The sequence below is a fragment of the Squalius cephalus genome, assembly GCF_949319135.1.
Source record: "Squalius cephalus genome assembly, chromosome: 1".
NCBI lineage: Eukaryota > Metazoa > Chordata > Actinopteri > Cypriniformes > Leuciscidae > Squalius > Squalius cephalus.
In genome coordinates this window covers 29509847-29525831 of record NC_137122.1, presented here as the reverse complement: position 1 = coordinate 29525831, position 15985 = coordinate 29509847, and the positions used below count along the sequence as shown (strand labels likewise).

At 41.0% G+C, this 15985-nt stretch overlaps 1 protein-coding gene across 1 annotated transcript in view; it reads right to left on the bottom strand.

The window, feature by feature from the left end:
- The window catches only part of col5a3a (collagen, type V, alpha 3a), a 67669-nt gene that overhangs the window by 18529 nt on the left and 33155 nt on the right, over window positions 1-15985 (bottom strand). Inside the window, exons 5-29 of the mRNA XM_079870935.1 lie at window positions 14975-15097; window positions 12135-12575; window positions 10780-10899; window positions 10561-10686; window positions 9661-9711; window positions 9529-9570; window positions 9326-9388; window positions 8383-8457; window positions 8018-8101; window positions 7546-7602; window positions 7355-7408; window positions 7195-7248; window positions 6920-6973; window positions 5122-5175; window positions 4889-4942; window positions 4490-4534; window positions 3792-3845; window positions 3631-3675; window positions 2661-2714; window positions 2509-2553; window positions 2123-2176; window positions 1758-1802; window positions 1278-1331; window positions 665-709; window positions 386-439 (exon numbers count right to left, since the gene is read on the bottom strand). Coding sequence (XP_079727061.1) covers window positions 386-439; window positions 665-709; window positions 1278-1331; window positions 1758-1802; window positions 2123-2176; window positions 2509-2553; window positions 2661-2714; window positions 3631-3675; window positions 3792-3845; window positions 4490-4534; window positions 4889-4942; window positions 5122-5175; window positions 6920-6973; window positions 7195-7248; window positions 7355-7408; window positions 7546-7602; window positions 8018-8101; window positions 8383-8457; window positions 9326-9388; window positions 9529-9570; window positions 9661-9711; window positions 10561-10686; window positions 10780-10899; window positions 12135-12575; window positions 14975-15097 — 1947 coding nt within the window. The remainder of the gene's footprint in view (window positions 1-385; window positions 440-664; window positions 710-1277; window positions 1332-1757; window positions 1803-2122; window positions 2177-2508; window positions 2554-2660; window positions 2715-3630; window positions 3676-3791; window positions 3846-4489; window positions 4535-4888; window positions 4943-5121; window positions 5176-6919; window positions 6974-7194; window positions 7249-7354; window positions 7409-7545; window positions 7603-8017; window positions 8102-8382; window positions 8458-9325; window positions 9389-9528; window positions 9571-9660; window positions 9712-10560; window positions 10687-10779; window positions 10900-12134; window positions 12576-14974; window positions 15098-15985) is intronic.

Sequence of the window (15985 nt, the reverse complement as noted above, 5' to 3'; positions counted from 1 at the left end):
TGATATGGTTGCAGTGTGGTTATTATGGTGTTTTGAGTGGTTAAAAGGTTTGTTTTTTAACCCAAGTTAATACAGTCCAATTGTTCCTATGATATTCTATCACTGGATATGGCTTGGGACACTACCTCAATTGGTTTTGTCTGTTTTTGGAATAAATTGTACGTTTGGTGGCTTTAAAAATGAACAAAATCCCTTTACTCAAGCTGCATGGTATTAAGTATAATTTGTGCCCTTAGCAGAAATGTGTCAGACAACTAATACTAGTCGTAGTCTAATACTAGGGGGTGGGTGGTTGGTTAAAAAATTATGAGCAATAATAATAAGCATGTTTGTCTTGGCAAGCATCACTAATTATGGCCTATTTAGGCTGAATGGAAATACTCACTCTGTCTCCTTTAATGCCCATTTCACCCTTGGCCCCTGGGAAACCATCTTCACCCTGTAGCAGACAAAAGGAATTCAATTAGACCGAAACACCTTCAAATTGCTCCACACACATGAAAACATAGACACACTCAAGAAGCAGCAGAGAAAATCATGCATCAAGTGAAGCCACTATCAGTAAACACTATGCCTTATCTCCACACTGATAACTGAACTTGTTGTCTTCTTTTCCCTTGGCTTTGTTATGAGAAAACAAGCAGATTTTTTTTCTCTCTCTCACCTTCTCCCCCTTGCTACCCTTCAGTCCCCTCACCCCATCTGCGCCCTGTTAAAAAAAAGGACAAAATGTATCAGTGTGTGCCGCAGGGATCTCTGCACAATCTCCAAACCTCAGATAGGAAACGTTCACCTGAAAGACAGAATCTCAGAAATTATGTCTTGACATCAGTATATCAGCACTGACTGTTTAAAGTAATAAAATTCACAGCTTGAAAAATGCTTGAGGTAAGACATACCGCTACAAATATAAACTCCATTGTGACAGAACATAGATGCAGACGATAATAATCTGGATGACACCATCAAAGTAGATGTATGCGCTAGCAGGATAAACCCGTTATTTATTCTTTGACCACATGCTGAGGGCATCACACACTTTCACACAAACAAGCCCAGACAGGTTTCGTTTTCCTCCTTGTTGCGTTTTCGACTGTCCATCACGAGTGCTTTGCACTGTCAAGGGTTTTCCGGAGAGAATTAAACTGATCTACCTGAGCCAGTTGTCTGCCATTCACCCAAAGTCGGACTGTCAATCAAAAGTCAGCCATCCTAGACCAATGTCTTTGAGTGTCTTTGCACCTAACCGAACAAGCTGCAATCTCAAAACTGCTCACCTTCACTCCACGGGGCCCGGGATATCCGATCGGCCCTTGTGCTCCTGATAAACCCTGAATAGAAGAAGAGACAGTATGTCAGTATAGTGTTCAGGCACTAACAAAACCCTGTCATTAATCTACGATTGAACTATTGTACCGATTATGTGCTGACGACAAACTCTAGAATGAATCCTCAGTGCTGAAGATAGCGAGAGGGTTCGTGGTGAAAATGAAACAATGAGCGCACAATGAGGATGGCTTGACTCTTTAACTGCAATAGCGCACGCATAATAGAACGCTGTGATGTGACCGGTGATAATTTAGCTACTGCAGCTGGAGTGCCTGTAACAAAAGGCTTCAGACAGAGGGGACCGAGAACCGGGCAGCGCTTTTTGTGTGGTGCCGCATTTAGACTCTTGGCTCTCTCCGTTTCCTCTTCAAATTGTCACCGCTTATTCAGGTCAGTGGAGCAGCAGTGTGTGTGTGATTGTAACCCACCTGGTGTCCCTTCTCCCCAGGGGGACCCTCTCTTCCAGGATGACCCTGCGATTTGAACAAGATAACCAGGTGTTAGCATGACAGAAGGCTGATTAGGGGACATCCTGTTTCTGTGAGAGAGCTAATGAGCCAACACAAAAGGCCAGGCCTGGACTAAGGACTCTGCATCATCGCTTTTTCAGCATGAAAATTATGCTGTGAAGATTTATTGGGAATGTTTGAGGTAGAGGGTGAAATTTGGCAATATGTACATGTCTGAATGCACCATAGCGCCCCCTGCTGGCTGGTAGAAATATATATATAAAAAATAATAGCTAATAATCAAATGATTCAGTCTTATGATGGTTTTGGAGAACAGTACTTACTGGGGGACCATCAATCCCAGAAAGGCCCTGCATTCCCGGTTTGCCCTCGGGGCCCTGTTTAAAACAGACACACACACACACACACACACAATCAATATTGAATCCTCTGATCCAAACCACAAACCAAATCCTCTTTTAAACCCAGCATGCTCAGCTTGTTAACTGCAATCAATATCCATAATGTGCTTAGGCACACTTGAGAGAAGATGTTCTGTATGTGTGCATGATGATGTGTATGCAAAGTTTTGCTATTGATTATCTGTCCAGCTTCATATGGAAATCTGAATAAAAGCGCAAACACACACACAAAGATGCTCACTCATCCACACGCAGGGTCAAAGGTCAGTGCTTTAAAACTGAAAGAAAGCAAGACTTGTGGAGTTTACCTTCTCTCCTGGCAGACCTATAGGCCCCTGCGAACCAGGGAAGCCCTGAAAAAGATAAAAAAAAATCATTTTATTCATAAGCAAAAGTGTGGGTTTTATTCAACCCATATTTGGCTTCATTAGGCAGCACTGGAGTGAAGATGGATGTGTACCTGTATGCCTGGGTTTCCCTGTTGACCTGAAGGTCCAGGTTCGCCAGAGGGTCCCTGCAAAATGGGGCGGTGGGTGAGCCATCATTTTGGAAGATGATAATCATTATTTTATAAAGTTAGGACTTTACAATGATGCATTTAAGTCCTCCAGAGAAGTTCCTACTAAGTTTGCAAAACTATGACTATTATGGTTAATATTGTCACGATTGGTTATTTCATGTAGGCCAAACTTTTCTCTTTTTCACTTTCTGAAAAAGATTTGTAGCGCTAGTACCACAAAATAAAGGGCAAAGTATGTGCATTATTACACTTTAACGATGTGTTTTATCCCTATCTGGCTGCCACAGAGAACGATGGGAAATATAGTTTTGTTGTGCAAAGCTGTCGCCTCATAAACTGGCTAAATGAGTCGTATTTTCTGCCAGGCTTTATAGCGGATTTTAATCAACAGTACACAAAGTGCATACAAACTAAAACAACCACAATGAAAATGTAAAGGAATAACTTGAGCTCTATGAACGGTATCTGTGGCATGCTGTTTATTACCCCAGTTTGTAACCAATATCAATTAGCTTCTCTTATAATTCTTTAATCGACACGCCCCCAACTCTGAAAAAATCAGGGCTTTAAAGAAAATCCCATCTTCCCACTGGTAATTAAACCATTGTGGTGCAATTCATGTGCAATCATCTAGTACATTCTATCATTCCAACATGACTTGAAGGCAGTATATGTCAGATGAATAGATGAAGGCTTGAGGTAACCTTGCTCTACAGTTCTCAAGGGCTCTGTTACCGTGTCTGCCAGTGCAACAGACCCTCCTCGGGTTATTTCTCAATTGGTTTTATCTGACAACATCTGACATGTTGTTTCAGAGAACTACACTAAACCTCCTGCTGCTCTTTTCTGGAATTTATTCATCTGCAGACATTGTGTAATACATGCATGGAAATTTTCTTAGCAGACCTACCAAGTTGCCCTTTGCCCCTTGAACACCATCGACGCCTTGAATTCCCTAAAAGTACAACACAAGGTTATGCTTCACAATCTTCAAAATACCACAGCACCTCTATCCATGTTGTGCATGCAAACTAGCTATTATGTAACTCTGATGGATGGTAATTGTCATACCTGCTGCCCAGTTGGACCAGGTGGCCCTCTTGGCCCCACAATTCCTCTTAGCCCCTGTAAAGTAAAACAATCAGAAACTCATCAGAAACTCCCATTAGCATCACCAAGGTTAAGTGCGGTAATGATCGAACAGTATTTCACTACAGATTAGTGTTGGTATATGCACAAGGCTGCTTCTGTACATATGTTTAAGTTTGATGTGTATATATGCATGTATGGATCCTCTTGCCTCTAGTATGTGTGTGTCTGTGTGTGTATGCATGGCTGGCGTGTGTTTTGTTTTTGTCAGTCTTGGTCTTTGTACACCGGCCAAGCCACCTGTTCCAGAGCCACATCTGTGATCTCCAGGGAGGTGATTGATATGGAAATATAATCATGCAGGCCAGGATTTCATCTCTTCCCTTCACCAATCTCCCAGCTCATCTATCTCCATCCCCGCATTTATCTCCACAGCATCTCTCTCTGTACCGAGCTGTAATAGTACTCAAGTCCCTTACTGCTCTGGGTGATCCATTTATCTCTGGGTGGCCCCAGTGGATCACAGCTCACCTGCCGAGACTTAAATGGTGCTTGAGCCACCGTTAATCAGACTGTGCCAAGCAGGGACACGGAGCTGCTCACTGGATGTCAGAGACCTATGTGTGTTTATGTGCCTGTGTGCATGTGTGTCTGTCCATGGGTTGGGTTGCGTCACTCACAGGTTCTCCCGGTTGCCCTCTTGGTCCAACAGGCCCATCCGAACCCTGTAATAGGAAGTTTGGCAATATAATCATCTTCATTGTGGTGGAAAAAAAAAACCTAAGATTCAGCCTTAAGTCTTTAAGGAAGGATGTCAGAAGGGTTATGTATGCAAAAATATTCCCATTCTTGAAAGCTGTGATCAATGTGAATCGCTGCTGCATACATTTTTTAACTTTGCATAATGAGAACATCCCACACAGTGCACAGCTTGTCTCTTTCATGCGATTTGCGAGTACACACCTGGGGCAGTGCAGGCGATCTTTAAACGGATTATTAGCAATCTGATAAAAGACTCATTTAGGGGGTTGCACAAAGCTCTGAAAAACCGGATGGAAGAAAAGGCCAATCCGTATTACCTTGTGACCGGGCTCTCCAGGTGGACCTTGGGGTCCAGGTTTCCCCATGTCTCCCTGAGGAATGTTCACATGAGAGTCACATTTGTGATATTGCACACAATATGAAGTCTAAAATAGATCTGAGGATCTATTAAAAGTGAAGCGGCGTGTTTAGATACATCTAAGAGCCACTCTTGACTGAGCAGTAAACAGACTGTGTGATTTGATTAAGCAATTTGGTGTTCTCTACGCACTCTATGTCCTTTGTTCCCTGGAAGACCAGGCAGTCCATCAAAGCCCCTGTCACCCTGCAAAAAAAGACAAAGATCCATAAGAAAGATCGACAAAACAGTTGGCGTTTCAAACACAAACGTCCACCGGCACACTTCATTAACTGAACAGAACTCATGTCCTTTCGCAATGTCATGTGCTTTGCTTCGAACACACAAACGCACAGATGCAAGCAGTGACTATGGGCCAGAGGTGTGTGTGGCATGTGGCAGGGTTTGACAGGCTGCCTCAGAGGAACCTTCCCATCTGCCGTGATTCTCAGCCCGCATCCGGTGCTGGGACTCGTAGAGCTGCGGGAGAACCTCACACTTCCTCATCAAACAAACTGCTGTTGTGCTAAATAGCTCTGCGTGATTTATTTACTGACGGGTCTTGCAGCTGGACAGGGCTGAATGCTTGCTATTGTCAGCACACACAATAAAACACAGCCCTCAATAGCAAACGGTTCCATCAGTGGCCGAAACTATTAGGGTCAAATTAAAGTTTCCGGTGTTCCCATTTAGCTCTGGCAGCTGAATCTACAACTTGAGCAAATCCATACACACATTAACTAACCAAACACAAAAACTGGATATTTAGAGAGGTTGCCCATGCAAACTCACCAACATATAGAGTGCTGGGGGAATGAGTCCTAAAACCCATAAATTAGCATTTTTGCACTCCTGGTTCCATTGTCCAAAATTCAATGCCTTTTTTTGAATGGGTTTATGGTTAAATTCCTGAAATAAGGTTTGCGGCTAACACAAGCTCATTTTCATTTTATTACTACAACATTAAATACCAGTGGTAGATTTAAGCTTTTAAATTAAATTTTAGCTTGAGTAAAAGTACAGATAACCTATTAAAATATTACTCCAGTAAAAGTATTAAGGGTTCCTTTTCAATTTTACTTGAGTAAAGTGCTTGATTTGAACTCTTTCCCCACCATTGAAGGAATTTTCCAGCTTTCCATGTTTTCACTGTTATACGTTAGGGGGCGCTATTACACATCTTCTGAAAGAGTACTGAATATCCTGATCAAAAATAATGTACCAGGTCCAGACAGAATTCGCATTAGTAACTTACTTTTCATACCATCAGTCACGCGCGTGGTCAAGCTCAGAGGATCTCCTGTTCTTGGTTCATTTTAAGGCAGACTTGTGAATTCAGTATTAACTGGAAATGTGCTTTAACCAAATCATTGAATCAGTAAGTAGTTGACTCAAGAACAGATGCAATCAGATTGGTCCAATTCACGATTTAATCGTTGAGTGCGATTTGCAATCCGAATTTGCGGGTTCATTGAAAAGAATCAGCTCGTTCACAAATCAAATACTGATATAATGTCTCGGAGCGGGTGTCAATTTCTTCATTTAAAAAAAAAGGAGGAGCAACATGTTTTTATGAAATGTAGTTCTGTCATAACAAGTCTTGGAGTGTTTGGCATGGTGATGGATATGAGAATGTTGATATATAACATTCCTTCTGGCTATTGTACAGTATATTGGACCTCAAAATTCATAAAAGTTGTGTTAATTTGTGAAGATTGTCATGATGAACAAAACGTGTAAGAGTCATTAACTTTCGTTGGTCCAGAGCTTGTTTTCTGCAGAAATCCAAAAGCCAATGGAAAATGGTTTTGTCAAGGGAACCAGGGTGAGGCTAACTTCCAGATTAGCGTACAAATATACGTCATCACTGTGTTCTAATTACCATAGGTTAAAGTCAAAAGTTAGTATTATTGTGCATGGCCTGTCCTAATGGAACTATATGGTGAATAACCTTTGCTCCTGTCTCTCCAGGAGCCCCTCGACCTCCATCCGCTCCTGACCGGCCCTGCAAGGTAAAACACAGAATACCACTTCGTCATCATATTCTATCCACCACTTTGCACTGCTTATGCAATATTCATGAACCAAAAAACACAGCACATCAATATAGAAACTGTTATCGCCCAATTCATATTCATGATGAGTTTAATTAAATGGATCACGCTTGAACTCTGATCACTCTTCCATTGATTTTTTTTACACAGTGTGTGAGGTGTTCAGTCTTACCCTCTTTCCAGGTTTTCCATTAAGACCAGCAGGACCTGGCAACCCACGTGGCCCCTTAAACAAAAGAAATAATAAACAGACAGAGAGATGGAGATGGTGAGTCCAAGGATTTTAAAGGCTACTGAATGTAAAAAGGAAATATAAAAGGAAATGTCCTCACCGCAGGCCCATACTCTCCACTGTCCCCTTTTAGTCCACTGGGACCTGGAAGACCCTGGAACAAACATACATTTTCAAAGACAGAAAGTATCCACTGAACCCCAAACCCAAGACCATCAACATTTTAAGCAGATCGCATAGGCTGTGCTAAAAAAAAAAAGTTTGAAAAGAAATGAGAAAGATTTTTTTTACCACTGGACCTGGTCTCCCTGTGAGACCTAGTGGACCAGGAGGACCCTTTAATGACAGCTAGAAGAAAATAACAAATAAAAACAGACAGGAAAAAGCTGAAAATTGCTCAGACATTTCAGACAGACCATGGTATAAAACATTCTTTGAAGCACATTTTTAAGGTAACCAAACTGGTCTCTAGATATGGCTTTTATCCTTCAGTGCAAGTTTACAGGATTCTTTCTTCTGCATGGGCAAACTAAGTCTGATTGTTAAGAAGATCATTCATATCTGTACCACAAGTGGTAACAGTATGCTACAAAGTTCAATATTTTTGGAGTTAGTGGTTTGTTCAAATGCCTAAACCTAAAAATGAACATCAGCAAAAGTGATGATTGTGTGTTAGCAAACATCATTGACTATATAGTACTGACAAATGAGTACCAGGGCACATATGTAAGTGCCAAAGACAGTTTGGATTTGGGTGTCTTACTTTGGTCTGTTGTAAGATGGCTTGAGCCTGCGCCTCTTGAGCAGATATGACAGGTCCCTTCTGAGAGTCTCCTCCATACTGGAACTGAGGGGAAGAGATTACTGACTAAATATTTCATACACATTAAGCAAGTTACTATTAAAGATATATTTTATATTTTAGTTTAAAACACAAAATTGGAAATGCACTGAATATTAACAGCACTGATTATATCACAGCTCCACCATGTGGCCAAAATATGCTATTGAGGCTAATACCTCATGTTTTGTGATGTAAAATTTTAATTATATTCCTCTAGCAAACAACTCTTACTAATGTGATGCAAGTGGTTTAAATGCATTACTGAAGGAATGATTTCATCTTACGGGTAACATGAGCAAAGTGCCTTGAGGACCCGGTATCCCATCAGCACCAGGCAGCCCTGGACGTCCCTCCGGACCCTTGTGTGAGCAGAGACAATTAACTCAGTTCATTGATGAAGCATTTCTGTACAAAACAATTGCATTACAGCATTCTTCAGTTATTCCCTACCCATTGGCTTGTTTCCTGAATGCAATGAAACACCTATTGATTTTCTTTTCTGATTTTGCGTGATTCCTGTATCAAAGCGTATACGGTGCACATTTGCCTGGTGTAAAAAAAATTAAGAGCTCAGCTAATCAAAGCTGTCAGTCACCAGTCCTCTCCTAACAACACAACTCTTCAACCTTCAAAAGAAAAGATAATACCTCCGGCCGGAATATTTTCTTTTGTCTTTCAGCTTCGGAAATGTTGTAAGACCTCTATAAACGTGCAAGGCCAAAAAGAGATTACATCTGCAGTGAACGGGATTTCTCAGCCTAGTCTGATGTTTTTACTAAAACTCAACTCTTGTGAAGCTGACACCCAAGAGAAGTTGATTCACAACCGACCAGAGGCGCTAAACTGAGCGGAGACAAAAGAATAATCTATCTTCATCCCCACTGCCAGAGGAAAATGATGAATTTAGGCTCTTTACTGCAGTTGGAAGTCTGCTGTCTCTCTCACCCTGGTAAGGGATCGTGTGTAAAGTGTGAGTCACGCTACAAGAACAGACACACTGTCCAGAGCAAATTAGGTCAAACTATCAGATGAGTCATGGGTTCCTGATGCCTAAGGTCTCCGTAGAGGTTGGTGGTCCCTTCGAGCGGCTCTGAGTCATCTGTGAGGTTTGGTCCATCAACACACGAGTCCAGTCATCTCCCCCCGTCCCCCTGGATGTGTTCTGCTTGTCCTCAGCTCGAGGTTCATGCCAGGTCTTGTGGGTTAGGTGATTATGAGGACACTCACCATATCACCTGGGTCTCCGCTGGGTCCTGGGGGGCCTGTGATGCCAGCAATTCCTGGAAGACCCTGGGGAATAAACAGAATAAACAAATATTTTTTAATGAAAGATTCCCAGACACCACTTCAAGACCACATGAAATCACTTGAAGACTGTAAAGTTGTTTTATAATAATTTTGCTAATTATTTAAATAGTATTTTGACTTACTGGTAGTCCTGGTGGGCCAGGGGGACCTTCAAAAAATTTGCCCTAGTTAGTATAAAACACAAGGAGATTAGAATTAGATGGCCTGTGTATGTTCGTAAGTTAGTATGTTTAACTTCACACTCCAGCACTCACTGGTTCAACGACACCTTGCTCTCCCTTCTGTCCTTTCTCAAATCGCCCGCCCTGAGAGAGGAGGAACAGGTGAAGGAAGTCAATACCAAAGTCTGTGTAACTTCATGATCCTTGATACCAATTTTCATACCAAACCAAAAACGAACCAATGGAACATGGACATTTATTTAAAAAGTTAAATTTTGAGTATTTTTTGCATGTGTTTTCAAGTAAATTTTAAAGAGCAAATAAACACACAAACAAAATTTATAAAAGCTAATGTAAAGTATTTAAAGGAATAGTTCACCCAAAAATAGTTCAACGTTCACCCGCAAGCCATCCTAGGTGTACATGACTTTCTTCTTTCAGCCGAACACAATCAAGAGTTATATTAAAAAATATCCTGGCTCTTCCCAAATTTGAAATGGGCATTGAATAGATCCTGAGATTTTGAAGCTCAAAAAAGCACATCCATCCATCCATCATAAAAGTAATCTATATGATTCCAGGGGGTTAATAAATGCCTTCTGAAGTGAAGTGATGCATTTTTGTAAGACAAATATCTATTTAAAACTATAAACACTGGCTTCCGACAACAGCCGTACTCGCGATTGTGTTTGGCTGACAGAAGAAAGTCATATACACCTACGATGGCTTGAGAGTGAGTCCATTATAGGATATTTTTTTATTTTGGGGTGAACTATTCCTTTAAAAACATGCATTTCAGTATTTCTCAATTAGCTAATCATTGTTTTTGCAGACTGCATTATTTTGAAATAAATCAATACTATATAAAAGACTAATATTACTGCATTTTTGTTCCAAAATACTGAAACTTTGCATCCCTAGTAGGGATAAAGAGGAAATCCATATTTGCCTGTGTGTTGACAGTTAATTTATTACAGAGGTACAAAACTGTACCTCTCCATCCCATGTGCCTGGCTTCTCCCTCGCAGCGGGGTCAAATCGGTCCTCATAAATCTCATATTCCTCATATTCCTGCTCCAAACTGTCCGAGCCATTTTTAAACTCATCAAACTCCATGATCTATGAAAGAACAAAACATGTCCACAGCATACAGTCAAGGTTATCACCTCAAACATGCTTGCAAAGCCCAGAAACAGAAACCAGAGCACATACCTCATAGTCCGTGATATTAGGGCCGACTGTCACTGTGGAAACCAAGAGCTCGTTGTGCTCATCGCTGTAAAGGTCATCACTAAACTCCTCAACCTCTGGTGTTTTAATCGGCCTCTCCTCCTGCACACCGACACAGCAGAATCAGAAGTGGCACAGCCATGGCAACCGCAACCATGGAGATACCGAGCAAAGTCAGTCATTTCCACTCTACACTAGTTTGGCTCCACTGGGCATCTGAGCTTTAGAGACACTAAGGCCCGAAATATAGTCTACACAATTACATAAATGCAAATGCGAAATGAGTTGCATTTTCAGCATTACCACAAGGGGGCGCTATATTGAGAACGTTAAAATAAATTTCAGGTCAAGCCGCCCTTCAAGTAAGCTAGTGTAACGGCTGAGCAACAGTATAATGAAAATCTTGCTTGAAGTTACAGCATTAAAGAGTAACAGATGTTTGAATGTAACTCTATCGCCCCCTTGAGTACTGAGATTTGTTTGTAATGAAAGAATGCATACGCAGCATGTGCATGTGAAGTTGCGTTGCGTTTGCATACTTGTATATGTTTCTGGCCTAACTGTGCTCCACATCTCCACTGTTGACTAATTAAAATGTTAGCGCAATTCACAGGTGCAGGTTATAGAAACGTTCTGGTTTCAATGCATACATACTGCTGAGCTGGTGAGTGTGGGGTAGGAGGTTTTAATAACAACAAAGGATGTCAGCATGAAAGCCGAATGTTCTGCCAGCCATAACAGCATGAAAAGGAGGGTGAGCAAACCTGGCACACTGATACTGGCATCTGAGTTTTACCTCAGCAGAAGCTTGATCCATTCAGTAAAAACTACATCTATCAAAGCTGTCAAAGGGAAATGTTTCAAAAAGACGCATGAAAATGGATTTCTGTCAAACGCAGTCCTATTTCTCATTCTGTCTTGGAGCACATCTTTCAGTTTCAATCTGTATAAAGCGTGCCAAGTCAAGACATAAAAGTACACTCTAAGTGTAACTCTACGCCAAAACCCGAGTAATATATGCATCATGTCTCGCATTCAACTAGTGACGCGCATCAAAGTGTCACAGTTGAAATGAGCCGTAATTCATATTCATTTTGAGTCGACACATCTCACTAAAGCTGCCAACTATGACTACAATGTAGTTATTTTATGAGCACAACATCTGGGAAGAAGAGTATCGGTGCAGTTATTGGGGAGGTTAGAATGACGGAGGCTGGTTAGTACAATGGATGACTAGTGGTTAAAATGTGCGAGGGAGAGTCAGTGATTGGTCAGGAGAACGATAGGGAGGGAGGAGGAGGAAGTATGGGCAACTACACTGGCACTTAATGTTCTACCTCCACCTCCATCTTTGGGGATTCAGAAAATGCAGGTGCCAGCACAGACTGGTCCTCAAGATCTGTCACAGTAATGGGTCTGGTGTGTTCGTCCTGATAGGTGTCGGGTTCATGAGTGGGCATGTCGGGTATGGAGTCCATCAGATCGACCGTTATTGTTGGAGATTGCACTGGTGTCTTGGGATGCTCCGTCGTAGGTGGATCCGGCTGCTCTGGTAAAGCTCCTCGATGAGCCAAATACTCCGGCAGCTTAGAAGAAACCTCAAGGAAACCTTCTTCAAGAGCTTCGGCCTCCTTTCTCTTCTTACGAGATTCTTTTTTGCCTTTCTTATCTTTCTTTTTTTTGTTCTTTTTGCCTTTGCGGCCCTTTTTGGGGCGTTTCGTTGGTTCCGCAGGCTCGTCTCCCTGCATGATGTCATCGAGGTTATAGATGGGATTGACCTTTTATAGATGGGGCAAGAGGTCAGAGGTTGGGGATAGATGAGCAGAATTAAAATTGTTCAAGACATTCTGACAGTAGGACAACACAACATACAGACACGTATATCACTGGCAATCTCTATAATTTAATCTAAAATGAAGGTGTCTGACTGATTCCACTAGACAATGTATATTATTCTCTTTGCAAATTAGGTCAAAGTTCAACTTGTTCTCAATTCAGACAGGCGCTACATTATCAGCCCACAATTCAAGGGGTCAGAGCTGAGCTGCTTACAGGCTATTATGAGAGGCTCTGACTGAATGGATTTGATGAGGCCTGTCAGGGGGAGATTATATGAATAATGTGAGAACCAAAGCGAGGTGTTGAGATGCCAAGTCGGGCAGGATAGAATCGGATCAGTGTGAGCTCTGGTAATAGGTCAGTAATGTGAGCAGTTCTGATGAATCCCGTCATTAGTCCCTGGTCTCTCAGCTGTTGTGGGAACTGAAAGCCAACTGGCTCTGCCTTTGAACGGCTGCCGATAGACACACATACGCAGACATTTACATTCAGCACACACGCACAAAACTGGCCGTGGGAGTTGTGAGGAGAAATGAATGTACGATGACCTTAAGCGTTCCTCCCAGAAGGCCGCAGAGAAATGCTAACCCACTGACATGATTACTCGCTGGGCTGACTCACCCGCACGTGCACGTTCACAACAAACACAAATCATCGAAATCGAAAAAACATGTTCAAAATGTCCACAAAAAATATCACATTCTGAAAACAAGTATGGGGGAGTCTAACAAGTCACCGTTGATTTAAAAGATAAACTGTGGTGCTGTTCAAATAGGACGTGTTCTTGCATCTTGTACACCTCTGTTAGCACTCTTATTCATCTCAATAATAGTTGCTAGGCTGGCGCAGAACCCCAATAATTATGCGATTTAAAATCTGCCATCTTTAATCAAGAGAATACAGAACTTTTTGAGGCAATCACCTAAACCTTCATTTTCATGTCACTGGGGCCATAGGAAAATGTCATGACAACACTCATGTTTACACCTGGTATTAAGATGTGTTTTGGTCGATTGGATCACAAGTGGACGACGCTAAATACAGGTAAAAACGGCGTCTAAACCGTTTTGAGCTTGTCCACTTTTGACCACTTTCAGAGGAAGTCAAAAACGCATTCGACCGGATTGCTTTCGTAGTGTAAACGCTGATCTGGTTGAATGTGTTTGAACAGACATAAAAGACTGTCTACTCTCTTCCTATGGACCTATTGACCTAAAATGCGTAAGGGAAGCGCGCTAGCCAGACAGGATTTACACTTTGTCGGCTAGAGACCCAAATTTGGTTTGAAGATGAAAAATGTACAAAGTACAATGTTCTCTCACATGATCCTTCAGAAATCATTCTAATATGATGATTTGATGCTCATGAAACATTTCTGATTATTTTCAATACTGAAAAAAAAAAAAAAAATTTAAAATATTTTTGTGGAAACCACAATTTTTTCCAAGATTCTTTAATTAATAGAAAATTTCAAAAGCATTTATTTGAAATATAAATCTTTTGTAACATTATAAATGTCTGTAATGTTACTTTTGCATACTTGCTGAAAGTCTTTTTGGCCCCAAACTTTAGAACAGGAGTGTGTACTGTATATTAGTATATATACAATATTGTATTAAGTCCATCAATTGAGAATGAGTTTTTAAAATGTTAGCACTGAGCTAAAGGCCCCCATTATTATCATTATTATTATCTAGTCATTGTTTTGTTATTATTGTGCCAAAAAAAAAAAAAACAGAAATAAAAGTAAAAAGAATCCGTTCCGCAGTTATACACAAATTTAACATAAAAATATCTCTATTATATTGGTTGTACAAAAAAAAAGTTATAATAATAACAAGGTTCCTAGAGCTAACAGTGCACTAGTGCCTAGGCGACAAGCATTTTAATTCATATGCATGCTTGTGCTGTTTATTGGCTGGCTTAGATGAGTGCGCTGGGAGCCGAGCCCAGAAGCCAGAACAGTAAAAAGTGCAAACAGATAAATGTAAATGTGGAATTGAGAAGCCAAGGCAGCTCAACCACTCAAAGGAAGTTTTGACAGGGCTCTTCCAAAGAGAGGAAGACATTTTTGGCCAAGCTGGAACAAATTATGTCTTCATAAAATGCAGCAATTCTGTGGAAAACTGTGAGGCTGGTTGCTCAAGGTTCATTGGAAAAACAAGTGTCTCTTCCTCTGTTTGCATATGATACTTAAATGCTAAAATATGAGGAGTCTGTAGAATAGTAAAGGGGAAAAAAGTTGTCATATAGATGTAAAATAAATCAGTTGGAAATAACAAGAAAAGAAGGCTTTTTTGACTACATGAGGAGCCACACTCACAGAGGAATCACTAACCTCATCAGGGTCCAGGCTCTGGGTACTGTAGGGCAAAGGGCTGTCGCAATCGGGAATGTAATCTTGGCAGTAGTCAGCCGCAACCTGAGGATCATCCACGAGCAGGAGCTGCTGGATCTTGCCCTGTACACACACATATACCACTCTCATTGATGGGCTAATATTCACATGTACTGCATTACATTTTGGAAGTGCACTGCAAACAAGAGTTTATGCAACAGGAAGAACAATCTTTCTTCATTTAAAAACAAATATCTTCTCACACTTTTTCGATTTCCCTCTTGGACTCTTTTTATTTATCAATTTATGAACAACAGGCCCAGTCTTCTATAAAGCAGTGGTGTAGTCCTAACTCAAGCCACACACAAAAAAATGAAGCCCGGCACATGACATGCGGACAAAAAATGTTTCTCTCGTTTTAGTAAATAATGACCACGAAGTAAGAATTTGATCCCACGCACGATTTATTAATTAATTTCCTCATTTTAGTACATTGTGTCCACATTGAACTAATTTGTTCCCTCATTTTGATTGAACTAAAACAAGGGAATTCATTTTTACAACTTGGCCACGATTTAGTAAATCAAGGGAACAAATTATTATATAGTGCACACGATAAAACGAGGGAAAGAATTAGTAAAATGTGCTGACGTATTAGTAAATCGTTGGAAAATGTGGGAACTGCTGCACTCAATTTCACACAACTCGATTTGTTGTTAGAATGACAAGAAGTTACAATTTTAGGCTGGTTTGCCTCAGCAGTCTAACAATGCTCATCAGTAGCTATGTTTCCATCCACCTTTCTTTGGGATATCGTATAAAAAAACACTGAATGGAAACGGCAAGATGCACATAAATTCTAAAAATGCGCATTAAAAAACGTACGCGCTGAATTGAGGCTGATTTTTTATCCAATAAGAAGACTTGTGCATGAACTATGATGGAAACACATTTACTGAATAAATCCCTCAATGTATAACACAAAATCTCACGTGACTTTGCCTCAACAGA